This window comes from Vipera ursinii, assembly GCF_947247035.1.
Source record: "Vipera ursinii genome assembly, chromosome: Z".
In the NCBI taxonomy this organism is placed as follows: Eukaryota; Metazoa; Chordata; class Lepidosauria; order Squamata; family Viperidae; genus Vipera; species Vipera ursinii.
In genome coordinates this window covers 45,296,671-45,324,605 of record NC_139517.1, presented here as the reverse complement: position 1 = coordinate 45,324,605, position 27,935 = coordinate 45,296,671, and the positions used below count along the sequence as shown (strand labels likewise).

General features: G+C 42.3%; 1 protein-coding gene across 1 annotated transcript; it reads right to left on the bottom strand.

Annotated features, from left to right (window-relative positions):
- Positions 1–4,455: 4,455 nt before the first annotated feature.
- On the bottom strand, positions 4,456–9,888 carry LOC310649880 (interleukin-8-like; the record flags this gene model as incomplete). The annotated part of the gene is given in 5 exon segments (XM_083378710.1): positions 4,456–5,896; positions 6,418–6,499; positions 6,602–6,716; positions 9,770–9,860; positions 9,862–9,888. Coding segments are annotated over 5 exon segments (333 nt in total). The 3' UTR covers positions 4,456–5,878.
- Between the last annotated feature and the right edge of the window lie 18,047 nt (positions 9,889–27,935).

Here is a 27,935-nt window from a genome sequence, read left to right as displayed (position 1 = left end):
AAGGCAATAGAAGAACAGGTAGCTTGTTGTTACACCTGTCAGAGGTCCTGGCTTGAACAGACCCATGCACCAGTCCACAAGTGGGAGGCCACACACACTTCCTGGTCCCGAGTCCATATAGACTATGCGGGACCATTTCAGGGCCAAACATTCTTAATAGTAGTGGACAGCCACTTTAAGTGGTTGGAGATGGTGCCAGTAAGTAGCACGACTACCGTAAGGATGATCCAAGTGCTAAGGGAACTCTTTGCTATGCATGACCTCCCTGATGTGTTAGTCTCTGATAACGGTCCGCGATTTACTTCCACAGAATTCCAGGTGTTTACGAGGACTAACGGAATTAGACACGTCACAGCCGCCCCGTTCCACCCATCTTCTAATGGTATGGCAGAGCGCATGGTGCACACAACCAAAGACGCTCTGAGATGCATCATCCAGGGGGACTGGAGGCAAATTAGCACAATTCTTACTCCATCAACACACCACACCCTGCACATCCACAGGGAAGAGCCCAGCTGAGCTACGTTGGGGCAGAAAGCTCATAATGAAACTAGACAGACTCCACCCTAACACAGTGGCAGCAGAGACAGAGCAACCCAAACCCCCCAGAGAGTTCAGCAGCGGAGAGCTGGTCTGGGCAAGGAACTATGGGTCTGAACATGTGTGGGTGCCGGGTGAAGTGATTGAGAGAACAGGGCCACTGTCCTTCATTGTAAGGGTGGAGGAGGGCCATCAATGGAGAAGACATGTCGACCAGGTCAGGAGGCGAGCGCCTGAGATTGCACCAGGCAACACCCATCAAGCGGGCCTTCTGGCAACGCACCCCAATCATCTCAACCAACCCGACACAGAGGAGGCCAGCGGAGACACTGACCTTTGGACCATAGGGCCTACCCAGACATGTCAACAACAGAGCCAGGGGGACCGGGCATCAGGAACAACCGTGGACCCTGGGGCTCCCTGTGCTCCTAGACAAACCAGCAACAGGGATAATATCACACAGGACTTGGGGGAAACCCTGAGGCAATCAGGCTGGGTGCACAGGCTCCCTACCTACCTCACAGACTATGTGCGGACATGAGGAAAACAAGGGGCCAACAACAAGTATACATAGTATGTTGGGGTGGGGAAGTCCAAGTAGATCGGCAATGTCTATTCTTATGGGGGAAGGGGTGTAATGTATGGGGCCGACATACAGTTACATTAACTCCAGGAGGCGCTGTGCTGGACAGCTCTGGCAAGGAGCTGCATCTGGTGGGAAAACCAAGTAAACCTATTGGCTGCCAGCAAGGTGGGAAACCATGGTTTGAATCTATTGGTTGGTGCCCACCTGGACAGGTATAAGAGGCCCAGGTAGCCCCATTTTCCCCAGTCTTGTCCACCTGCCATCCAATAAAGGTTCCATTGTGACTAACGCCTGCACGTCTCATTCACCGGCGACTCCCGACTTAACATCCATGAACTGTGAAAGGTTGGTGGCCTCTGGACTAGAAGACCTGCAAGGTCTTCTAGTCCCTTCCAACTCTGTTATTCTGTATTCTCATTTGAAACAATAAACCTGTCTACAAATTAACCACTTCTAATTGTGAGTAACATTTTTGCTTCCACAACTGAATGTTCCTTCTGCATATATAAGGAAGGATGTGCTATGAAATGCTGAGACTAAAAGAATAATAGAAACAGAATTTAAAATTGGAATGGATACTGGAGATCATCAGGTCTAACCTCCTGCTCAGCACAGAAATCCACTGCTACAGCATCCCTAACAGATTCCATCTAGCCTCTCAATCTGCTCAAACTTGTCTAATGAAGCAGACTATTCCACCATTGAACAGCTCTTACTATTAGGAAATGCCTATCTTCTGGAACAACTCTGAAAATTCTGCCCCACCTTCCTCATGTTAGTCCTTCAGATGTTTGAAGATATTTATCATGTCTCCTGGATGTCTTCTCTTGTCACAGTAAATACATCCAGTGACTCCAGCTGTTCTTCATACATTTTTTCTTCCCAGTTCCTTATCCTCTTGATTACTCTTCTTTGGACACACTCCAATTCGAATAAGTCCTTTCTAAAAAGTAATCTTGATGCTCTATTTCCTTGCAGCTTGATGTATATGATTATTGAATTATTTATTTATCTAATGGTAGCATGATCCAAGTCACATTTTAAATCTCATCTGGCCCAATCTCTTGTGCAGAGCAGAATCCACTAGAGAATCTCCTGCAAATAATCACAGTTTGTCTTCTGAAGACCTGTCAGGAAGGTCACAACTCACAAGTTCATGCAGTAGTCGGAAAGCTATTCTGGTTATTTAGCCTGACCCTCCCCACATGAATAATTTTAACTCATTGATTCTGATCTCGCCTTCTAGGACAATAGAAAAGAAGTCCCTATCCCTCTTCTTTGTGAGAACTCTTCAGATAGATGAAGATTGCTGTTATTATGCTTCCTGTTAATTTTTTTTTCTGTTTGCAAAACATGCCCAGACAGCCCTCATGAGATATGACCTACGGATTCTTCACTATCATGAAGAGCCTGGAAGCCATTCTGCCTTTCTTTGAATTTGCTCCAGTTTGTTGGAACTATCATGCCATATATTGCCAGATTTGACCAGGGCAGAACATTGAATAGTAAAACAATTGGAATGAAAAAATTATTTATCATTGATTCAATGTTTCTGTCAATGCACCATAAGATAGTACTTGCCCTTTTTACATCTCATTGCATTGTTGATTTAAGTTTAACTTATGGTATCCCTTTTAGATCTATTACTGCCAAGCTAAGTCTCCCCAAATATATTTATTTATTTATTTATTTATTTATTTATTTATTTATTTATTTATTTATTTATTTTATTACATTTATATACCGCCCTTTCCCGGAGGACTCAGGGCGGTTTACAGGGTAATTAAAAACCAAAAATACAAAAGTTAAAAACCAAGTTTAAAAAAGATTAAATTTATCCCTGTATAAATAAAACCCCAATTAAAATAAATTAATCCTCAGCCTGGGCCAGAGAGCTCGAAGAGCCAGGTCTTCAGGCCCCGGCGGAATGAACGGAGGTCGGGGGCAGTCCTCAGCTCCACTGGCAACTAGTTCCAAAGGGCAGTCGCCCTCACTGAGGAGCGCACTGGACGAAGGGAACTTGATGCCAGCAGCATATACATGTATTTACATATTTCCTACTCATTTAGGAACTTTACATTACTCTACATTACATTACTTTACATTATATCATTCTTTTCAGTCTAATACAGTGTTTAAATTGGCTTGGGTCCAGACTATCTAAGGGAACACCTGCTGCCGGCATCAACTTTCCATCGTCCTGTGCGCTCCCACAGGGAGGGCCTTCTCAGGGTACCGCCGATTAAGGAATGCCAGCGGGTTATTCCCAGGGGGAGGGCGTTTTCTGTGGCTGCGCTGGCCCTATGGAACCAACTACCCACGGAACTTAGGATGGCCCCCGACCTTCGTTCATTTCGCTGGGACCTGAAAACCTGGCTCTTCGAGCTGTCTGGCCCAGACTGAGGGGTTTTTAATTTTTAATTAGATTTTAGATTTTAATTTTTAGGGCTTAAATTTAATTAATTGTTTTAACTGATTTTAATTTTTGTATTTTATGTTTTAATTGCCTTGTAAACCGCCCTGAGTCCTACGGGAATAGGGCGGTGTATAAACTCAATAAATAAATAAATAAATAAATAAATTGCTTAAATGTTTTTGAACCCTCCAAATTTGGTGTTATCTGCAAAGAAACAAGTTGAGTAATTGATGAGGAATCTTTGGATGTGGTCATTCAACCAAGTGAATCTAATAGGAGTAACTTCTGGCCAATGTTTTACCATTTTATGAAGGAGAACATCATGAGACACTCTGTCAAAGACTTCATTGAGTGTACAGCATATCCTTGATCTACTAACCCAAGGGTGTCAAATTTGCAACATCACATGACGTGTTGTGATGTATCGTGACTCTTTTGCCATTGCCATCAATGGGGTGGGCGTGGTTTCGCTATGACGCATCTCGCCTGCAGGCTGGCAGCTTGACACCCCTGTACTAAGCTAATCAGTTTATAAAATTGATCAGATTAGACTGGCATGATTTCTTCATGAAGAGTCATGCTGACTCCTGTTAATTAACACATGCTTATATAAGTGCTCAACAACATATTGCTTGATCATCTGTTTGCCTAGTATAGATGTTTATAATTTAGTGGGCCCTTTTTTCTCTTTCTGAAGGTGAGGATGAAATGACTCTTTCAATCATCTTTTCTAGTAGAATCTTCTGGGAGAAGGCTCAATATACAATAGCTGCCCTCACAATAGTAGGGATACAGTATTAGATATAAATGTTTATTTTTTAAAAAAGACATTCTACAATAATGTAGAATAACTGCAGCTTGTTACAATTTCATTAAATTTGCAATATATACAATAATAATAATATGTCACATATTATCTTGGTGATTCACTTGGTCCAAGAGGCAAGATAAGAAAGAGTATCATGTAGATAATTGATTAATATTTCTAAACTGGACTATTGAGCATTGATAAATTAATTACTAGAAACAAATTTCATGTATCAAAGTGATAAATATAAATCAGCCTCAAATTACATACTTTTAAATGTTTAATTTTTAATATGTGCCTTCATTGTGGCTATATTTTTTGTATTCCAGAAACAAGAAATCCACCAAGCCACAAAATAATTTGGCAATACAAGACGAACAGTGGTCCTAAAAAAAACTACTAAGTGGTTTTAAACATTACTTAACAGTTCCACGTAAATTGTCATATTGAAACACTTTCCAAAACGTTCATCGAAGATATAAAGTCATAGAATTCTCAAAAAAGATACCCAGTTATGATAGAAATAAGTATTAGTCAAAATTTAATAATGCTTTTACATGACTGTTGCATTTAGCTTTTAGTTCTTCAGTAAGCTTCCTTGAAATGAACAGGGCCCACAAAGGCTGACAGGGAAAGCATAGGGTGCAGATAACTTCCTGCTTATGCTTTTGGGTATGTATTTATTAACAGTTTTATATCCCACTTGTTTATAAGTTCCACTATGGCTCACAACCTAGTATTACATTCAAGAAGGCAATCAACATCCGTTAACTTCAATAGAGGTAGTCCTCAACTTAAGACCACAAGTGAGGACCAGAATTTCTGTGGCTAAGCAAGGCAATTGTTAAGTGAGCAAGTGCCCAAAGTTATAATCTTTTTTTTTGCCATGATTGAACAAATCACTATATTTGTTTAGTGAATCATGTGGTCATTAAGTGAATCCAGCTGTCCCTATCATCTTTGCTCCTTGGAAACTAGCTGGAAAGGTTGCAGATGGTGATCTCATGACCCCAGGATGCTGCAGCTATCATAAGTAAATGCCACTTGCCAAGTGCTTACATTCAGATGACACGACCATGGGGAATGGTGCAATGGTCATAAGTGTGAGGATCAGTTGTAATTTTTTCCAGTTTTATAACTTTGAACAATCAGTAAACAAATAACTATAAGTTGAGGTCTACCAGTATATATCATACAATTTGCATTGAGTGTATCTGCCTGATGTGAAGAAATTAGGCGGCCATGAGAGCATATGGCACTGGAATTTAAATGTGTGGAAATTCTGGGAGTTGAAATCCACACATCTTAACATGGCCAGGCTTGAGAAATGCTGATATAGAGAGGTAGCAATAAATACATTAACATATGTTTGAATAAAAAAATAAAATACAACAAAGTGGGAACCACTAAAGGAATAATTAAGTCTTTGGGTCATCTTCTGCCAATTTTTTCTCTCTTTCTTCTCTCTTTCTCTTCATAATTGCAGTGTTTATTCTTGCAGCTACATATCCAAATAATAGTGTTTATGTCACAGGTTACTATTTCGCTGCAAAAGACCAGAAATAAATGAAAACATGAGAAGCAGAAAAAGGCAAAGCTATCTCAGCCACATACAACTTTTTCTTTCTTGTCCATGTACCTAGTAATCTCAGCAATAGATTTACTACTTCCATCTGCAGCAGACCACCTTGCCCTAATTCCTTTTTGCAATGAAATTTTTAGGAGCACCAACGTATCTTGTATTTATAGGGCCTCTTTTGTTAGGTAAAAAATGCATTTCCTTGATGAATACACCACATTTATATTACAATTGTTGACGGCATTATTAAAATCATCTAGTTTTGTGTTTGTGTGTGGGTGTGCATACTCACACATATGTATAAAACATATTGCAACAGAATTTGGACAAAATAAGAATTCAGATTTCTAATAAGAAAAAGCAATCCTTTCTTCAGGTTGCTTAAAAATCTCATTACCTTCAGTAAACAATTCATGTTGCTGGATTACAGACAATGTTTACTAGAACACGGTTTCTGACTACGTCTACTAAATGATCTTTATAAATACCTTTGTAAATCTTTGGATAAGCCTCTGAACCCATGGCATTGTTGTATTCATGCAGAATTGCTTCCCATCTTTCCTGGTGAGTCTGTGACAGTGGGAAGAATAACATTAATTTCTGAGTGAGATTGAACAGCTCTTGCCTGGCATATAGTGACAAAAATGCAGCAGTCTAGCTCTGGACACTTACATGACTTCAGGCCTGACACAGTGTGGTCCTTCAGGTATGAAATCCACAGACGCAATGGGCCCAGGTAAAATTCCATAGGAAAAGACCTTCAGACACTTACAGCGCAATTCTCTTGCTGTGGAGGAAAAACAACCAGGGAATGACAATGCAATCCTACTCATATTTATGCAGATATTAGTGACATCTGTTCCCCAACTATACAACAAGTATAATCAGGGGATCCATATTGAATATTTACTCCAAATGGTGTCCCAAGGATAAATGCTTTGACTGAAAAATAAACAACTTCAAATCTATGAATTCCACACAAACAAGCAAAAGATTTTACATTATTGTAAGCACTTGGTCTTAGAACTGCAACAACATCAAGGTTTTCAACCATATATTCCTTTTTGGTAGCTTATTGGGAGATATTTCATTTTTTAACTGAATACATATAATATTAACTTCTTGTATTTATACCTCCATTATATAATCTCCCTTTTTAGGCTTCCCTGTTCCTCTTAATTTTTTAATTATCATTATAGAAACCTGGTCTTAACAAATGAACATTGAAAAAAACAGAAAATAAACTTTTTTACAATATTACTTTATTCTGAAGGGTTTGTGTGGTTATTCTCATTGTTAACACAAACAGAATCCAAACTCCATCATATTTATCATGTAGTTCACTCTATTTTCTTTTTTATTTCACATTTTATAAATACAAATGTTCAGACTACTTTTAAATTCTGACTTATGCAGTTATTACCTGTGTTATGTTTTCCCTTTGATACAGTACCCTTACATACACCTGAGAATAACCTAAGCATAACCTAAGCACTATGTCTGAACTGATAACAAAATGTGGGAAATCGTCTCCCCATTTTTCTCATCTTCTGCACCTTTTCTGTTGCAGTATTACCAGCTAACCTGGCTACCCTAACCCTTATCAGGAGCTGTACTGGTTTTATGTAAGAACCAGAGCAGCTTTTTAAAATCATACCTGAGAGGCTCCACCTTTTCTGAAAATAGTGATATTTTCTCCGCTCCTTCCAGCGCGATCTTAAAACCTACCTTTTTGAACAAGCTGGCCTGGCCTGATGGGATGGAGTTGGTTTTATAAATCGGTCTTAATTTTTTAATTTGTACTAATTTATTACAGGCATTGCTGTTTAATTATTTTTTTAATTTTTGTATCTTGTTTTTTATTATGTATTGCCCTGTTCACCGCCCTGAGTCCTTCGGGAGAAGGGCGATATACAAATTAAATTAATTAATTAATAAATAAATATTTGGATATGAAGAATTAACTATTTTCATGGTGTTTGGGCTATACAATGCCTTTGACTAAGGCTACAGTAGATTGTGCTACAAACTGTTAATTTAGCTAGTATATCAGGGATCGTTTTCTTTAACTGCTACAAAAAAATCACAGCTATTTGGTGAAGAAAGATTCAAAAAATATACTTAATATACAAAAGTTAAATATGAGAACAAATAATAAAAGGTGCCATCAGAGTCATTTACCATAGGCATGAAAGGTTGAACAAAAGTGGACAAATGATAGAAATACCTGGATTTTAAAATTTGAATGTGGATTTTAATTTGATTAACAGAAGAATAATTAAAAATTCAGTATTCATGGGAGAAAAATATTTGGAAAGAGTGCTAAAATATTTAATGTTCTTTTTTTTTATTAAAGAGTTTTACAAAAACAAAATTTTACAATATATCCCCAAATCCCCCCCACCCCAAACCCACCCACTTCCCCCCTCACTTCCCAGAGCTAAATACAGGATTATAGTTATAATAATCATATTCTAAATAAAAATTATACATAATATACAATTAACCAAATTCATAATGTGCTTTAACTCCCCTTTAACATAACTACATACAAAGTACCAATAACAATATCCCACTAAAATCTACTCATAAGCTAAATGGAACTGTGCACTTTGTTCTCAATATAATCTATATTTTATGTTCTTTAAATTATTTTGTAGAAAGAGAAATAAATAGAACCTTTAGCTATAAATTCTAATCTAAAAATAATTATGTTTATTTAATTTTGAACATAATTTATTAATGAGTTAAATTATAAACTATTGTTGTATTGATGGCATTTAACTAGACCTTCAAATTATTATAGTGTGATAGCTTTTTACTAATAAAAGAGTTGTCAAGTTTTTTGTTAAGTTATTTTGCCATTATAGAAACTAGAATTTACCTTATTTCACTATTGGACAATCTCAGCCAGCCAAATAATAGGCTATTTTTACATGGTAGTACTTTTTATAATTGTTATACATATATGGTATTGCTTGGGATTTTTACAGTGGAAAAACTTATACCAGTTTTTTGGTCAATAAATATATTTGCTATTTTTATTCAAGCTTATATTTTGCACCTATAGTTTGAAAACACTGTGCACTTTCTCAATGTGTTTATATATTTATTAAATCCTAAGTTCTGTAGGTGAATGCCAATAAGATCCCTGGTTCTGCAAAAGCACTAGGAGAAAGCGTATGTACTTCATAGAAATGATGAATTTTCAAGAGATTCATGAAGCACAAGGTATTTTGGGTTTTTTGGTGTCATCGTTATTTAAACAGCAAACCGAGAGGATGACCCTTCTGCCTCAGAAGCATGTTCCGTTCACATAACTTCAAATTGCGCTACCCAGGTACCGCCACTTTTGTCTTCCTATCTCCACTAAATGAAAGCAGAAAACACCTGGAGTCGGGCGGCTGCAGTGCCCAATCCCTTTCGAAGCACAAAACGTTCCCTAGAGGTCGGATGCCCCTACAAGAGTTTGTTTCTGTGCGTGCGCGGCCGGGAAACTGGATTCTGCCTTCTTCAAAGTTCTCTGCGATAAGACTACGAGACGACGTACCTCTAAGCAAATGAGTAGAGCTGCAGGAAACTCGCCAGGGAGCTCGACAAACGTGTGAGGAGACTGTGACCGCGTCGCCCCCATGCACTCTAGCAACCTCCCGCGACGGTGGGGAAGGATTCCAAAATAACAGTTGTACCACTTCTTACCCCTCAGAAACCCCGCTTGGCCGAAGGGCAGCGATTGCTACCAGCGCATAGGGAAGATGTGTTGAGCTGTCAGACAGCCCACGATGGAAGACAGCCGCCCGTTCGCCTACTTCCCTGAGCTGGGATCAGAAATCAGCTTACCCTGGGTCTGCAAGGCGCTCCCGGCGAGCAGCAGGAAGAGAACAAGTAGGGCGGTCGTGCGGAAGGCTAGGCAGCGCATGCTGGCACAATGGGCTGTAGCGCAGTCTGAGCTGCTCCATCCAGCCGCCGGGCTTTTATCCTTCTCGGACTGACCCGAAGGGATAACGATCCAGGCGAGGAAGCAACGCTTCAGAAGTTGTCATCGGCGACGCATTCAAGACCCACCCCTTGAGAGAGTAAGGACGAAAAGGGCGGGGAACAATCCCTGAGCCAATTCCTCTAACTCCTGGTTAGGATTTGAAGAGAGGGAGGGAAGGAAAGGGAAGGAGGGCGATCATTAGGATGCTTAGGAACTTATTCTGTCTGGACAGCGGTGGGAATGTACACCTTAATCTGCAGCTATTAGAGAAATCAGGAAAGGGATGCCCGTTTGGAAAAAGGTACCACAGATATGGCTGGACTAGCATCTGATCAGCCTTGGCTAATTTCAAAATGCTCATCAGGGAGTGATAGTTAAGTTTTTGGAAAGATCACCAGGCATCCCCAACAATGAAAGCTAGACTGGAAAAACTGGGGGGCGGGGAGAGGGGAACCCAGAGGAAGGCAGTGGCAAACATTTCCGTATTTCTCACAACCAAATAAACTACATACAGTATAAAGAGCTGATAAGTTTGTATCTTCAAAAAAGGGGAAAAATAGATCCAGCCCAATCAGTCTGACATCATCAACACCTGGGAAGATCCTGGAAAAGATAAGCAAAAGATCTGTGAACACCTAGAAGCATTTTTGTTTGTTTTAACCATTCAGTTGTGTCTGACTCTTGGTGACTTTATCATGCCAGAAGCATGCAGTGGGATAGTCTTCAACAATAGTCATAAACAATTTAGATGAGGGAATGAAAGGTGAACCAATCACCTTCAAGCTGGGGGGGAATAGCCAATACTTTAGAAGATAGGGTCAAGATGCAGAAGGATCTTGATGGAGTTGAACCCTGGGCCCTATCCAACAAAATGCAATTCAGCAATGAGAAAAGCAAGGTTCTACATTTAGGCAAGAAAAACCAAATGCACAGGTATATAATAGGTGGATGGTGGCTCAACAGCAGCAAATGTGAGAGAGATTTAGAAGTCTAATGGAAACCAATAACAGCTAGCAGCTGCCAAACAAGCCAACACAGTCCTAGGCTGCAGAATAGAGGATTACACCCCAAGGTTCTCAAGGAACTGGCAGATGTGATCTCAGAACCACTCAACTACATTTTTCAAAGATCCTGGAGCACTGGGGAACTACCAGAGGACTGGAAAAGAGCTGATGTAGTTCCCATCTTCAAAAAAGGGGGGGAAATGGATCCAGGAAACTACAGACCTATCAGCCTGACCTCAATACCTGGGAAACTTTTGAAAAAGATAATCAAACAATGAATCAGCAAACACGTACAGGCAAACAAAGTCATTACTAAAAGCCAGCAAGGGTTTGTCAAAAACAGATCATGCCAAACAAATCTTATTGCATTCTTTGACCAAGTGACAGAATTAGTGGACCAGAGGAATGCTGTGGATATAATTTACTTGGACTTCAATAAGGCATTTGATAAAGTAGATCACAACCTACTACTGGATAAGATAGAAAAATGTGGATTAGACAGCATCACCATCAGATGAATTCATGGTTGGCTGACTGGCCGTACTCAGCGTGTGGTCCTCAATTGAACCGCATCTACATGGAGGGAAGTGTGTAGTGGGGTGCCCTAGGGCTCTGTTCTGGGCCCAGTGCTCTTCAACATCTTTATCAACAAATTGGATGAGGGGATGGATGGGGAACTCATCAAATTTGCAGATGACACCAAGCTGGCAGGAATAGCCAACACTCCAGATGATCGGCTTAAGATGCAGGAGGATCTGGACAGACTTGAACACTGGGCGCTATCTAACAAAATGAAATTTAATGGTGAAAAAAGTAAAGTTCTACATTTAGGCAAGAAAAACCAAATGTACAGGTATAGTATAGGTGGTACCTTGCTCAATAGTAGCTGTGAGAGGGATCTCAGAGTCATAGTGGACAATCACTTAAATATGAGCCAGCAGTGTGCTGCAGCTGCCAAAAAAGCCAACACAGTGTTAGGCTGCATTAAAAGAGGGACAGAATCAAGATCACATGAAGTATTAATACCACTTTACAATGCCTTGGTAAGGCCACACTTGGAATAGTGGATCCAGTTTTGGTCGACACGATGTAAAAAAGTTGTTGAGACTCTAGAAAGAATACAGAGAAGAGGAACAAAGATGATCAGGGGACTGGAGGCTAAAACATATAAAGAACGGCTGCTGAAATTGGGTATGTCTAGTTTAATGAAGAGAAGGACAAGGGGGACATGATAGCAGTGTTCCAATATCTCAGGGCATGTCACAAAGAAGAGGGAGTCAAGCTATTCTCCAAAGCGCCTGAAAGCAGGACAAGAAGCAACGGATGGAAACTACTCAAGGAGAGAAGCAACCTAGAACTAAGGAGAAACTTCCTGACAGTTAGAACAATTAACCAGTGGAACAATCCGCCTGCAGAAGTGGTGAATGCTCCAAAACTGGAAGTTTTTAAGAAGAGACTGGACAGCCATTTGTCTGAATTGGTATAGGGTTTCCTGCCTGAGCAGGGGATTATACTAGATAACCTCCAAGTTCCCTTCCAACTTTATTATTATTATTATCATTATTATTATTATTATTTTATTATTATTATTATTATTATTATTATTATTATTATTATTATTATTATTATTATTATTATTATCATCATCATCATCATCATCATCATCATCATCATCATCAAATGTACTACCACATGTAGAGTTATTACCACTTAGTAAGACCACACTTGGAACACTATGTCCAGTATTGGTCACCAAGATGTTGAGACTACAGGAAGAATGCAAAAATCTTATTGCATTCTTTGACCAAGTGACAGAATTAGTGGACCAGAGGAATGCTGTGGATATAATTTACTTGGACTTCAATAAGGCATTTGATAAAGTAGATCACAACCTACTACTGGATAAGATAGAAAAATGTGGATTAGACAGCATCACCATCAGATGAATTCATAGTTGGCTGACTGGCCGTACTCAGCGTGTGGTCCTCAATTGAACCGCATCTACATGGAGGGAAGTGTGTAGTGGGGTGCCCTAGGGCTCTGTTCTGGGCCCAGTGCTCTTCAACATCTTTATCAACAAATTGGATGAGGGGATGGATGGGGAACTCATCAAATTTGCAGATGACACCAAGCTGGCAGGAATAGCCAACACTCCAGATGATCGGCTTAAGATGCAGGAGGATCTGGACAGACTTGAACACTGGGCGCTATCTAACAAAATGAAATTTAATGGTGAAAAAAGTAAAGTTCTACATTTAGGCAAGAAAAACCAAATGTACAGGTATAGTATAGGTGGTACCTTGCTCAATAGTAGCTGTGAGAGGGATCTCAGAGTCATAGTGGACAATCACTTAAATATGAGCCAGCAGTGTGCTGCAGCTGCCAAAAAAGCCAACACAGTGTTAGGCTGCATTAAAAGAGGGACAGAATCAAGATCACATGAAGTATTAATACCACTTTACAATGCCTTGGTAAGGCCACACTTGGAATAGTGGATCCAGTTTTGGTCGACACGATGTAAAAAAGTTGTTGAGACTCTAGAAAGAATACAGAGAAGAGGAACAAAGATTATCAGGGGACTGGAGGCTAAAACATATAAAGAACGGCTGCTGAAATTGGGTATGTCTAGTTTAATGAAGAGAAGGACAAGGGGGACATGATAGCAGTGTTCCAATATCTCAGGGCATGTCACAAAGAAGAGGGAGTCAAGCTATTCTCCAAAGCGCCTGAAAGCAGGACAAGAAGCAACGGATGGAAACTACTCAAGGAGAGAAGCAACCTAGAACTAAGGAGAAACTTCCTGACAGTTAGAACAATTAACCAGTGGAACAATCCGCCTGCAGAAGTGGTGAATGCTCCAAAACTGGAAGTTTTTAAGAAGAGACTGGACAGCCATTTGTCTGAATTGGTATAGGGTTTCCTGCCTGAGCAGGGGATTATACTAGATAACCTCCAAGTTCCCTTCCAACTTTATTATTATTATTATTATTATTATTATTATTATTATTATTATTATTATTATTATTATTATTATTATTATTTTATTATTATTATTATTATTATTATTATTATTATTATCATCATCATCATCATCATCATCATCATCATCATCATCATCATCATCAAATGTACTACCACATGTAGAGTTATTACCACTTAGTAAGACCACACTTGGAACACTATGTCCAGTATTGGTCACCAAGATGTTGAGACTACAGGAAGAATGCAAAAAAGAAAAACAAAAATGTTTAGGGGCCTGGAAGCTAAAACATATGGTGAACAGTTGTAGGAATTAGATATGTTTAGTCTAACAAAGGATTAGGGGTGACATGATAGCAGTCTTCCAATATTTGAGGGGCTATCATAGAGAAAAGGAGGTCAACCTATTTTCCAAAGCACCTGAGGGCAGGACAAAAAGTAATGGATAGAAATTTATCAAGGAAAGATCCAAACTAGAAATAAGGAGAAATTTCCTGACAGTTGGAACAATTAATCAGTGCAAAGGCCTCCCTCAGAAATTGTCTGAAATTGTATAAGTTCTCCTGCATGAACAGAGGGCTGGACTAGAAGACCTCCAAGGTCCCTTCCAGCTCTATTCTATTCAAATATTTTAACCCAGTCTATCAGCTGAAATGACTGGGATGCAAACCTTTCCTGAGGCTATTTGGTTTCAGGTCCTTTTTTGTCCTAGCTTCAAGTTGCAATCCAGAATCTGGTTGGACCAGGTTCTTTTCCCAAGCCTCATGGGGCAAGATAAAAATAATAGACTTGGAATGGGTCATTGAAAACACTGAATTCAGCACATGCTTAGTGCACCTATCCATTTTAAGCAAAAGGGTATCTACAGTCTTCTCCACTTGAACATATCTAAGTCCATCAGCTTCTGGATAATTTCCTGACTTGCATTCTGGATTTAAAACAGATCTTGACTTTTTTCTTATACATTTTGTGTTCTACATTGGGCTACCCTTGAAGAGTATTTAGAGCCTTCTTGGCTGCAGAATGTTTTCTGCCCTGTGTCTCTTCATTGTTGAAGACAGGCACAAGCTGTTGGGGATGAATCTGTGTTGTCTGCATCACAAACTGGAGCAAATAGTTCCTGTAGTCTGCAATGTTTTCTGGAGATCTGTTCATACTCCTGCATCATTCGAAGGGTGGTCATCCCAAAGACCACACAGATTCACGCCCAACAGCCTGCACCTGTCTTCAACAACTGGCAGGAAACATCCTGCAACCAAGAAGGCATCACACACATTTGCATTGCTCAGGTGACCCTGAGGACACAAGTAAACCTCCCAATGGCCTCAACCGCTCTCTAAAAGAATGCAAATGATCAGCTGTCTGCAAGGAATATAAATCCTTCTATTCCCCACCATCCAGTCAGGGCTGAAGACGTTTCTTGGATAAGAAGCGAAACGTCTTGAATGAAAAAACAAGAAAATCCATTGCCTCCTGGACCATCATGACCTGGATGACTGAGAATCTTCAGACATTTTTCATTCTCAAGTTAACAAATGTAAGGGTCAGATCAAGAAACCTTTTGGATCTGGTTTGATTTGAGGTGTTTGGGAATCGGGGTGAAACTGACTGTCAGGACCCACCTCAATCCACATCTTAGGAAATAAGAACTCTTGGATGCAAGTTTAGTCCAAAAGGAAAATGTTTACTAGGAAGGAATCGATTGTGGGAATACAAGACGGAATCTGAGAAAAGTTACATTTCAATCCTATATAAACCATTCCCATTCCAGTCCCTCCCCTCATCCATTTGGTCAGGCTGTCGTCAGTTGCTAGGTGTCAGGTCCTTCCATGGGAAAGGGAACTCTCCTTGGTTTTATGGTTATTGCTTCCCTTTTCAGTTGTAAATGAAGACACAAACCAGATCTGTCTGTCCCCCTCCCTTCCCCCGTTAAAACATCCCCTGTTGTTTGAAAATCGCTTTAGTAACCATCCTCTCCCCCCCCTCAGAGAGATGGCAGAATCCCCAGTAATAGCACGTTGTTCTACCTATACAATTATGAAATGTGATATAAATGGATTCTGACATTCGGCTCTCCTTTCAGAAAAAAGATGAGTCCATCTGTGGGGAAAGAAAACATATAAATGTTAGCCTGGTTTGTTTGGATATTCTGTATGAAACCTCTTAAGCAACTTGGGTGCTTTAACATGGAGTTTGTTAACCCACTCGTTTTCTGAGGAGGGGAGGTGTTTCCATGCCACTAAATATTGTATCGTTCCATGGTGTTTTCTGGAATCTAAGATTTCTTTCACTTCAAAATGTTGTTCTCCTTCCACCATGATGGGGGGTGGTGGTGGGATTTTTTCTCGTAGTGGAGATTGTTGTTCTCTCTTTAATAGATGCCAGTGGAAGGTTGGGTGTATTCGTCTAAGATTTTTGGGTAGTTCTAATTCAACTGTTACTGGGTTTATGATTCTTTTAATTGGAAAGGGTCCAATATATTTTGGTCCTAGTTTTTTACAGGGTTGGAGTGATTCCAGGTATTTTGTGGATAAATATACCATCTCTCCTACCCTAAATGGTGTGGGATCGGTTCTTTTTTTGTCTGCTTGTGTCTTGTATGCTTTTCTGGCATCTTCCAATGCTTTCTTAACGATTTGCCATGTATTTTGTAATTGAGCAATCCATTCCTTCAGATCAGGGATAACCGGTTCTTTTGGGGTTAGTTCTGGTATTGGGTTGAAACTCTGGCCTGTAGCTACTTGAAAAGGAGTGTAACCTGTGCTTGAGTGGACTGCATTATTATATGCTACTTCTGCAAAAGGCAGTAGGTCCGTCCAGTCGGACTGCTGAAAATTAATATAGCATCTCAGATATTGTTCAAGTATATTATTAAGTCTTTCAGAAACTCCGTCTGTCTGAGGATGGTGACTAGATGACAGTCCTTGGGTGGTTCCTAAGAGGGATAAAAATTCTTTCCAAAATGCCGACGTAAATTGCACCCCTCTGTCAGATATGATGCGTTGTGGTACCCCGTGCAATCTGTAAATATGCTGTACAAAAAGTTTTGCTAATGCTTTTGCAGTCGGGATTTTTTGGCAAGGTATGAAGTGTACTTGCTTAGAGAACAGATCTGTGACAGTCCAGACTACGGTGTTTCCATTACTTTCTGGCAGTTCTACGATCAAATCCATGGCTATTTCTTTCCATGGGGCTGAGGGGTTTGCCACCGGTTGTAACAGACCTGGCGGTTTCCCTTGCAGTCTTTTGGCCATCGCGCAAATTTGACAGCTACCCACATAGCTTTCTATGTCCTTTTTCATAGATGGCCACCAAAATTGCCTTTTAGTTAAGTGTAAGGTTTTTACAAAGCCAACGTGTCCTGCTGATTTTGTATCATGGCACAGTTGCATGAAATTGATTCTCTGTGTGGCAGGTATATATAGCTTCTCCCCCACCCACGGCAGTCCATCTTTAATTGTGCACACATGTTTATTTTTCTGGAACCATTCATCACTTTCCAAAGATTTCCTGAATTCTATTCCAGTTTGGCTATCTACCTTCGGCTTCATTTTTTCTTGTGCCCTGGTGGTGACTGGTGCTGCCAGTTGTTGTTCCGGTACAAGTGGTTTAAAGTCAGTAACTCTTGTGCTGTTATATTGGGGCATGCGGGATAATGCATCTGCAAGGAAGTTCTTTCCCCCTGGTAAGTGTTTGAGAGTGAAATTGAATCGGTGAAAATGTTGGGACCAGCGGGCTTGCTTAGGAGTGAGCTTCCTGGGCGTTTTTAGTGCTTCCAAATTTTTGTGGTCTGTCCAGACCTGGAAAGGTATTTTATTTCCTTCTAAAAATTGGCGCCATGTTAGTAATGCCCACCTCAACAAGAATGCCTCTTTTTCCCATATTGGCCAGCGTTGTTCTGTTTCTGTGAGTTTTCTGGATGTGTATGCGCATGGTTGCAATGTCCCCCCATCATTTTCTTGTAATAGTACGGCTCCTACCGCTACATCACTCGCATCTGCCTGTATTACAAAAGGTTTGTCGGGATCTGGGTGTTTTAGGACAGGTTCAGCAGAAAAAAGTCTCTTTAGCCTCTCAAATGCTGCTTGACATTCCATTGACCATTTCAGAGGCTGGCTGGGTTTCACGGGTGACCCCCCCTTCGTTTTCAACAAATTTGTGAGGGGCATGGCTATTTGGCCAAATGCGGGGATGAATTGGCGGTAGAAGTTTGCAAACCCCAGGAAACTTTGCAATTGCTTCCGTGTGCGGGGGGGTGCCCACTCTAGTACTGCCCTGACCTTCTCAGGGTCCATTTCGATGCCCTCTGGAGATATGCGATATCCCAGGTAGTCGATTTTTTCCTGATGGAATTCACACTTCGATAATTTAGCATATAAGTGGGCAGCTCGCAACTTCTTCAGGACTGCTCTGACTAGTTTGATATGTTCCTCTTTGGTTTCTGTGAAGATAAGGATGTCATCGAGGTAAACCAGGACCCCCTTACATAGGTGCTCTCTCAGCACGTCATTAATTAATTGCATAAAGACTGCGGGGGCCCCTTGCAGTCTGAATGGCAATACTTTGAATTGATAGCACCCCATTGGGCAGTTGAATGCAGTCTTAAATTCGTCTCCTTCCTTAATCCTAATACGGTAGTATGCTTCCCTCAGGTCTAGTTTGGTAAAAATCTTTCCTTTCGATAGGTGGGATAACATATCCTTCATTAGGGGAAGGGGGTACAGATTACATTCACTAATTGTATTTAGATTCCGGTAATCCACGCACAAGCGGAAAGAACCATCTTTCTTCTCCCTGAATAGAACCGGGGCGGCCACTTTGGGTTTGGCGGGCTCAACAAATCCTCTTTCTAAGTTTTTCTTTATGAATCTTTCCATTTCTGCCATTTTCCTTGGGCTCATGGCATACATCCTGGGTTTTGGGAGTTTTGCCGCAGGTTTGAATTCTATGGTGCAGTCTGTGGGTCGGTGGGGGGGAAGCTCATCTGCTCTTTCCTCACTGAAAACCTCAGCCAGGTCCCTGTATTCCTCCGGTATCTCTGGTAATCCCTTCTCTTTCCCCACTGCTGCTGTCTCCTCCCTCTGGGTTGGGGGGGTGCTTTTGGAGTCTACGTTCTTCTGCCCCCCCTTTGGGAAGTTGAGTTCTGCTGTCCTCCAGTTTATCCCGGGGTTCCATTTCTTCAGACATTCCAGTCCTAGGATCATTGGGCATTCCATGCCTGGGGCCACTATAAACGTTATGTCCTCCTCATGGGGCCCCAGTGATAGGTGGATTGGTAAAGTGGCTAGGGTGGCTGGTCCTCCCCCTGCTATTGTCCCATCTAATTGACTAAAAGAGATTGGATGTTTTAGCCTCCTCACTGGGATGCTCAATCTCTCCACCAGCGTTGGGCTGATAAGGCAGCGGATGCACCCAGAGTCTATCAGAGCTTTTATTTTGGCTGCTTCAGGCATAGGGGAAGCTAATATAGTCACTGTCTTAAGTATGGGTGGAAGGGGTCCACTTACCAATGGTTCTCCCTCTGAGCTGTCTTCCGAGTTGTCCACCGTCCCCGCGGTGCAGGCTGGAGTCCAGTCCCAGTTCCTGGCAGGAATTGTGGACTCTACAGCCTCTGTCCCCTTCATGGAAGATTCTTTTGTGTTGCCTTGGGGCTTCCCCGGCTTCTTGGAGGATGATGCCTCTGGTTTTCATGGGGGGGCTTTTGAACGACATTCTGCAGCACGGTGGCCCTCTCTCCCGCAGTTGAAGCAACTTGTTGATTTTTTGGCTGTGGCTGGTGGTTTTTCCCCCTCGCGTGTTTGCTCGTGTGGCAGGCGGCCCCATGGTTTTCCTCTGCGGTGTCTCTTCAGTAGGTCTATTTCCACTTCCTCCGCCAGGATGTACCAGTCGTCGAGGTGGGGTGGGTCTCCTCGAGGCTGGCAAGCATCATACAGGTCGTAGTTCAGACTGTCTTTGAAATGGCTAAGGAGGATGTCTTCTGGCCAGTTCAGCTTGCTGGCAATGGCTCGGAATTCTTGGGTATAATCAGCCACTGCTCGCCTGCCCTGCCTCACCGTTTTGATTCTCTCCCGGGCCTTACGGTCAGCCAAAGGATCCTCGAACCGTCGCCTCAAAGATGACATGAATCGGTTGAAGTCGTTGAGTTCTGGGGCATTGGAGTCATGCAAGTTCACCACCCAGTCTGCAGCCATCCCGTCCAGGGCAGATTGCACAATTCGGATGCGTGTTTTGTCACTGGGGATGTCCCGTCCATACTCTTCCATGTAGCTGAGGACTTGGGTTAGGAAAAATCCCAGTCGTGATGGCTCCCCCTTGAATTTGACTTCCAGGGGCGGGAGTCTTTGGCTGGAGCGTTGTCTGCGCCATGGCCAGTATCGCTCCTCATCCTGGTCCCCATCTGTGGTTCTGGGGGGGTACTGCTGAGGCAGCAATTCCTGTTCCATTGGATGGCCCCGGGGTTTCAGGTGTTGGATCCCCTCCGTTACCTTTCCAGTTGCGTCCCCAGGCGCTGCCTCGGTTGCGATTTTCAGCTCTCTCTTCCCTCAGTGAACTCAGGGTTGCTTTCATCAGATCAATGGCCTTTTCCAGGATCCGCTCCTCCTCGCTGGCGTGCAGGGAACTCTCCATCTCTTGCCTCCATTCCGGTTGGTGGTTACTACGCCTCAGGGTCTTTTCTCCCGAAGCCTTTTCCCACTCACTTTTCCTTCCAACGCCCATCGACCACCGGGGTTTTCGGTCGTACTGCTCCACCGCTTCTTCCCCGGGGGAATATGCTGCTTCAGCTTCCCATTGCCTCTGGTATTCCATTTGGGGGGAAGACTCCCCCTCCATGGGGCTTCCCTCCTCTCTTGCTTCATCGCCAGACATTTGTATTTGTTGCAAAGTCCCCCGGTAAGGTTTTCCCTTCCAGGTTGACTCTTAAAGCAGATTCCGTCTACTGTCAGGACACACCTCAATCCACATCTTAGGAAATAAGAACTCTTGGATGCAAGTTTAGTCCAAAAGGAAAATGTTTACTAGGAAGGAATCGATTGTGGGAATACAAGACGGAATCTGAGAAAAGTTACATTTCAATCCTATATAAACCATTCCCATTCCAGTCCCTCCCCTCATCCATTTGGTCAGGCTGTCGTCAGTTGCTAGGTGTCAGGTCCTTCCATGGGAAAGGGAACTCTCCTTGGTTTTATGGTTATTGCTTCCCTTTTCAGTTGTAAATGAAGACACAAACCAGATCTGTCTGTCCCCCTCCCTTCCCCCGTTAAAACATCCCCTGTTGTTTGAAAATCGCTTTAGTAACCATCCTCTCCCCCCCCCTCGGAGAGATGGCAGAATCCCCAGTAATAGCACGTTGTTCTACCTATACAATTATGAAATGTGATATAAATGGATTCTGACACTGACAACACTTTTATTAATGTTCCTTTCTAGCTTCAAATAGCCTAACTGATCAGTATTCTGCTTTATTTCATTTCTCACCACATCAGTTGCTATTTTGGAAATCTAGTTTTCTCTAGGTTTTCAATAGAATAATTGTATTTGTTATTTCAGTTGGTCCACCTCCATTGATCTAAAGCAATATTTATCCACCTCAACAATTTGAAGATGTGTGGATTTCAATTCCCAGAATCCCCCCAGTCCGAGGAATTCTGGGAGTTGAAGTCCACACATCTTCAAATTGTCAGGGTTGATAAATATTGATCTAAAGTAAGAGATGCAACGACCATGGCTTTAATCAGTTCCAGTATCCCACTCTTTATTGCCAAGCTAGTTGCCCAGTTGTGACACAGATCTGCCTATCCCTTTTCTGGAGCTATATTAATCTAAGTGTTTCCCATGTTTTTGTTTTTAGTTCATTTTATTTTAGCTCAAGAGTTTCTCAAATGAGATAGAGAAGGAGAGGCAGCTTTGAGAAGACTCCTGAGTTCAGAATATCTCCTTCTCCACTGGTGAATGTTTTCTTCTATGATAATGTATGTAGGATGAGCAGCAGCAAAGACAGGGGAGAAACACAATCACCTGACCGATAATGACCAGCTTATTCAATGAATAAAATAGGAAAGAGACAGCTGGCATCAACTTAAGGATGGACAGTAGGATGGACAATACTTTAATTCAGTCACTGCCTTTCCAATAGGACTAAATAATTAAAACTTATAAAGGTCATTGCTGGGTGCATTGCCTGCTCTCAAAAGGAATTATTGGGACAGATTTAAATGCAGACTCATGTGAGTTATACAGTGTGTTTTAGGAATCTCCCACACAAAGAATATTATTTAGATACTATGTTTATTGCAAATGTTAGGTTTTCTTTTTCTCTATTCCAGTAGTTGCTGTACACAATATATTATCTGTTAGCCTTAGTAGGCAAACCAAATAGGAAACAGGATCAGATAAGCAAATCTGCTTTATTTTAAAGCTGCATTAGCAGAAATGCAGTGTGAAAATACTGAAATTATAATTCTCCCACCATCTCCTTTACAGCTTAAGACATTAGAGAGGGTTTCTTATGAGCTTCTTGTCCTACCAACTATGCAGTGTCTTATCCGACTGTTCTCTAGCAGCATCTCTTGGCCTTGTCTCCCAAGGTCTTTTCACATAGATGACTAGCTTAATCCATGGCACCTGCTTCATGTGTCAACCCAAAGGGCCATCTAACACGCCTAAATATTTTGAAACATTATTCTTTGGACAAGTGTTATATGATACTTCTTATCTGTCATAAAAAAACAAGCAACCTTATGTCTTCAATTTACTTCCTGGCAAATATAGCTAATAGGGAAGTATAGTTGATTCATGAATTTAGTTTCCCAGCAACTCCTATTTTATGCAAAACAGCTGGGGAAGGGGAGAAACAGGTAATAAATATCAAACGCAATGACTCCAGATAATGTCTCACCCTTGCTAATCTCCATGCATTTCCTTTTTGACTGTACATACTTTTTAAAGTATCTAAGAACCCCAACACTCGTGAGATTTCTTTGGTTAAAACATAACAAAGGAAATTGTTTAAAACTGATTTCAATTTATCGGAACACAAATAATATTCTTTTGAGGGAGGAGCCACTTTTCTACATTTGATAAATTTATACTCAGTGGTATATAGAAACTTCCCCAAGGTGATTTTGCACATTGCTCTGACAGAGAAGCAAAGCTCTTACGGTCACACGAAAGATCTGGGCCAAATAGCCCAGTGCCAGGTTCGGCGCCTTTTCCAGTACCACTCACCACGGCCACAGCAGTACCATATCTGGTCCACCACCACGCTCTCACTGCCGCGTTGCTTCTCCACCCTATGCACAGACCCTGCCCCACCCCCACGCCCTCGTGGCCTACTGGTGCCGGCAAAAAGTAAGTCTCCCCAAAAGTAAGACCTTTTGCTTATTTCAGAACCCAAAAGAAAATAAGACAGGGTCTTACTTTCAGGGAAACATGGTAAGTTTGGCCTGAAGTATCTTAAGGACATCGAATACTGTAGCGAGGAGTTTTAGAGTATATCATTAAAAACACATTTAAACATTCCATCCAGTCATCCAATAAAGAATTCTTAGGAAAAAAGCATCAGGGACATTGTGCAATCTTCCTTAAAGCTATTATTCACAACCATGTCACACTGCATTTCACAGTCCTAAAACTGACATAAAATATGTGAGGATAATTTGCATTGCACTGATCACCAAGCACTAATCTGACTCAGTAATGAGGCCTATGAATGGCCCTATCCTTACTGCTTTATTTTGACAATCTGTAAGACTAGAAATTGGTAGATTGCTGAAAGATCAATAAATGTATGTTCAGAAGGGTGGAGGTTGGTAAAAAGAGGAAGAGGTTAAGGAGAAGGAGGCATGTGTTTGGCATGTGTTTACAATGATTGCAATGTCCTTGGGTTATGTGATCAGCTTTTGCAACCCTCTGAAAACAAAGTAATTGGGAAAGCCAGATTCACTTAACAACCTTTTTACTAACTTAACAACTGCATTGGTTCACTTAACAATTGTGGCAAGAAAAGTCATAAAACATGGCAAAACTCATTTAACAACTGTCTTGCTTAGCAAAGGAAATTTTGGGCTAAATTGTGGTCATAAGTCAAGGACTACCTTACGGGAGATCCCTCCCACTATATTAAAATAAGCAAAATGTTAATTATTTCCTTTCAAAGTAGGAACAGTAGAAAGCATGGCTTCCCTTTTGTTGAACAGTAGCAGTAGAATTCTGATACTGCATCTACTTGGAACATAAATAGCAAAACAATTCTTCCCACTTTACGAAGTCTTCTTTTGAAAGCATTTCATGTATGTTTAATCTTTGGTCTAACAGTCTTCCAGAGTATTGGTGCATTTAAGACCTCTGCAGAATGCTAATGGTAATTCACAATATTCGGGTCAGATATTTTATAGATTGATTCCTTTGCAGAAAACAAGGGTTTAGTTTATCCTTCAGCCTGAACCAAAATGGCCATGGAAAGGATTGCTGGTGAGGAAAGGACCATTGGTGAACAGGAGTCTGGCAAATGCTAATCCCAGTTCAAGATTGTGCATCAGCACCATAAATACTACACTACATACAGAAAGAATTCTCAAGAGACAATAATAATAATAAACCTTTATTGTCAAAGTACAACATGTGTACATTGAGATTAGCTGAGCCTCCCCCCGTGCTCTCTCCCCCCAACACACAGTGACAACAAACCCTCCATCCCACCACACTATGTGAACCAACTACACCACACACCGGCCTCCCAAGTCAATTCTGCATAAGATTATGTCCCATTTAAAAGCCTAACAGCCCACGGATAAAAGCTATTTTTCAGCCTGTTGGTACGGCTGGCTATACTCCTATATCTCCTACCGGATGGTAGGAGAGTAAAGAGATACCGTCCAGGGTGTGAGTCATCCCTGAGAATCTTCCTCACTCTTCCAAGGCAACGAGCCCTGGCAATGTCATCCAGTGGTGTCAGGGAACAGCCCACAATGTCTTGTGCTGTGCTCACTACCCTCTGTAATACTTTCCTATCCGCGGCTGTCAGACCAGCATACCAAACCACAATATCATACGAGAGGACGCTCTCTATAGTAGACCAGTAAAAGAGGGTCATTAGCTGTTGTTCTACCCTGTTCTTCCGCAAGATCCTAAGAAAGTGAAAATGATAGCACAACTTTAAAACCAGAGTAGCTGAAAATGAATTTAGGTTGCCTGTGCTATGGTCTATAAATACAGATAGTTACAATTACTACCAACATTAAACCAGTTGTTTAATGGCCGTTTTAGTTATGATGGCTGTTATGCATTAATCTAATTTCATAAGGGCAGTTATAAAAGGTTAACTGTTGTTGTTAATTCAAATCGTTAACTGTCTATTATTTGTAAGCTTGTGTTTTCAGCGGGAATGTTCACTTTAAACTCATTGGTTGCTGCCTACCAGTGGTCCGTATAAATAGATGTCAAGTGGCTGTTAGAGCCACTTCTGTGTTGATTGAATAAACAAACTGTTACTTTCCTTTCCCATCACTTCAATGCCTCACTGATCTCAGTTTACAATAGTGGTGATGAAGGTGGTGTTGTGTATTTACTAGTTGTTATTGTTATGTATTCACATTGAGTTAAATAGAAGTTAACAGGGCTGAGGTAAAAACCGCGGCAGCTTTTGACAGCTGTCAAAAGCTGCCGGGCGGAACTGCGCAAGCGCCAGCGATTGACAGCTCAACACGCGCTACTGATGACAGCTCCAAGCTGTCAAATCCGGACGGCCCCGATTGGCGGAGACAACGGCGCGGGAACGGACTCACCCCTGATTGGTCGAACTGCCGGCAGCTGTCAGTATAAATAGATGTCTTGTTCTCTCGTTTCTTTGCCTGGTTCAGAATAAAAAGTTAAACTGTTAACTTGCTGTCTCGCCTGCTTACTAACTAAAGCACTGGCAATGAAGGTGGGATGCCTGCTTGCCTAAGCTGAAGTCACTACCTAAGGGGAGAAGAGATTTTTTTTCCCTTAGCCGAGCTGGTCACTTGCTGAAGTCACTGAGAAGCCGAACTCCCATTCAATGCAAGCAGCGGCACCCACAATTACAGACAGCATGACGAACCACGGCCACATTTGAGAATTCGATACCCGCCACCCAGAAGGCTGGGAATCGCATCTGGGCCAGGTAGAAGGATACCTGGTAGTCAAGAAGATCACGGATGACCGGGCCAAGGCAGCCGCCCTCCTTTGGCTCAGCGGGCCCGCCGTATACGATGCCGCTGTGGGGATCTTCACCCCAGAGCCGATCGCCACTATCTCCTACGCCGACCTTACCGAGGGGCTGAGCAAATACTTCATGCCCATCAAGTCAGAACTCTACTGGAGAGTGAACTTCGCACGGAAACTTCAGCTCCCTGACGAGCCAGCAAACGATTTCATAACCCGGGTCAGACACGCTGCACGTCGGTGCTGGTTCCCGGATTTAGAAGACCGAATCCGTGACCAGATCGTCATAGGGCTCAAAGACGAACGGCTGAGGAAGAAGCTGATCGCCAAGCCTGAAATGACGATGACCGATGTGGCGAGAGAAGTCATCGCATACGAGGACTGCCACGGAGACAACCGACGTGCACCTGACAGCGGACCCAGGGGGTCCGTGCACCAGGAGGACGGCGGGTTCAGCGGTTCCGAAGATGATGACGGCCCCACAGACATAGATGCGGTACAGCGGCGGTTCGAAAAGCTCAGGCTGCAACGCAACTACAGAGGGGGGCCTGCCAACAATCAGAGGGGCACTAACTTCCAGCCAAACAGAGCAAAGTGTGCCAGCTGCGGCGGAAACCACCCAAGAGCGACGTGCCGGTTCCGCAGTGCCAAATGCCATGGGTGTGGGAAGACAGGCCACCTCAAAGCCGTGTGCCGCAGCCGGAGCCGGGAAAACCTGCATGATCTGGAGGTGACAGCCGAAGGTATGACCCTACACACACTCAGAGCCAGGCACAGTCCCGGAACCCTAGTGCTTAATGTAAGGGGGAGGGCAGAGAAATATACAGTCCACAGCACTCTTAAGCCCAAAGTCAAAGTGGACGTTCGGATCCAGGGAATTCCCTGTGAGATGGAAGTGGACTCTGGGTCCTCCGTCTCACTCATCTCATGGCAAACGTACAGGGACATTTGTAACCAAAGTAGGAAACGGCCCGCCCTTCGACCCACCAAACTCCGCCTAGCTGACTTCCAGAAAACGCCCATTAAACTCCGGGGAAAAGCTTCCGTCCCCGTAGAGTTCAAGAAATTTAAAGGATCCCTCCCTATTCTTGTGACCCAAGAAAACAGAATCAGCCTGCTAGGATTACACTGGTTTGAGGCACTAGGGATAGCGTTGACAGGTGTCAACGCCATTCAGCTGTCAAACTTGGAATCCGTCTGCCTTCAATTTGCAGACGTCTTTGACAGCTCGCTTGGGAAGTACACGGGACCGCCCGTATCCCTTAAACTAAACCCGAATGTAATGCCTGTCAGGATCAAGGCGAGAAGGGTTCCCTTCGCCTTGAGGGAAAAAATAGAAGCGGAGCTTGACAGATTAACAAACTTAGGGGTCCTCGAACCGGTAGAAGGGGCCGAGTGGGAGACACCCATAGTGACCCCAGTTAAGCCAAACGGCCAAATAAGATTATGTGCCAACTATAAAGCGACCCTCAACCTCGCATTAAATGCACATGCCTACCTGGTCCCGGCTGTCAAAGACATCCTCGCGGCCATTAAGTCAGGCGCCATATTTGCCAAGTTAGATTTGGCGCAGGCGTATTTACAGCTGCCTGTCACCCCTGACACCGCTTTGGCTCAAACAATTGTCACCCACACGGGAGCATTCAAAATTAACCGCCTTCAATTTGGCATCTCTGCAGCCCTGGGAATCTTCCAGGAAATCATGGAGAAAACACTTAAAGGGATTCCCGGGGTCTGCCCATATTTTGACGACGTCCTAATTGCAGGGGAATCAGAAAAAGACCTAGCTGACAAACTAACTAAGGTGCTCCTAAGGTTCAGGAAGGCTGGTCTCAAATTAAAAAGAGACAAATGCTCCATC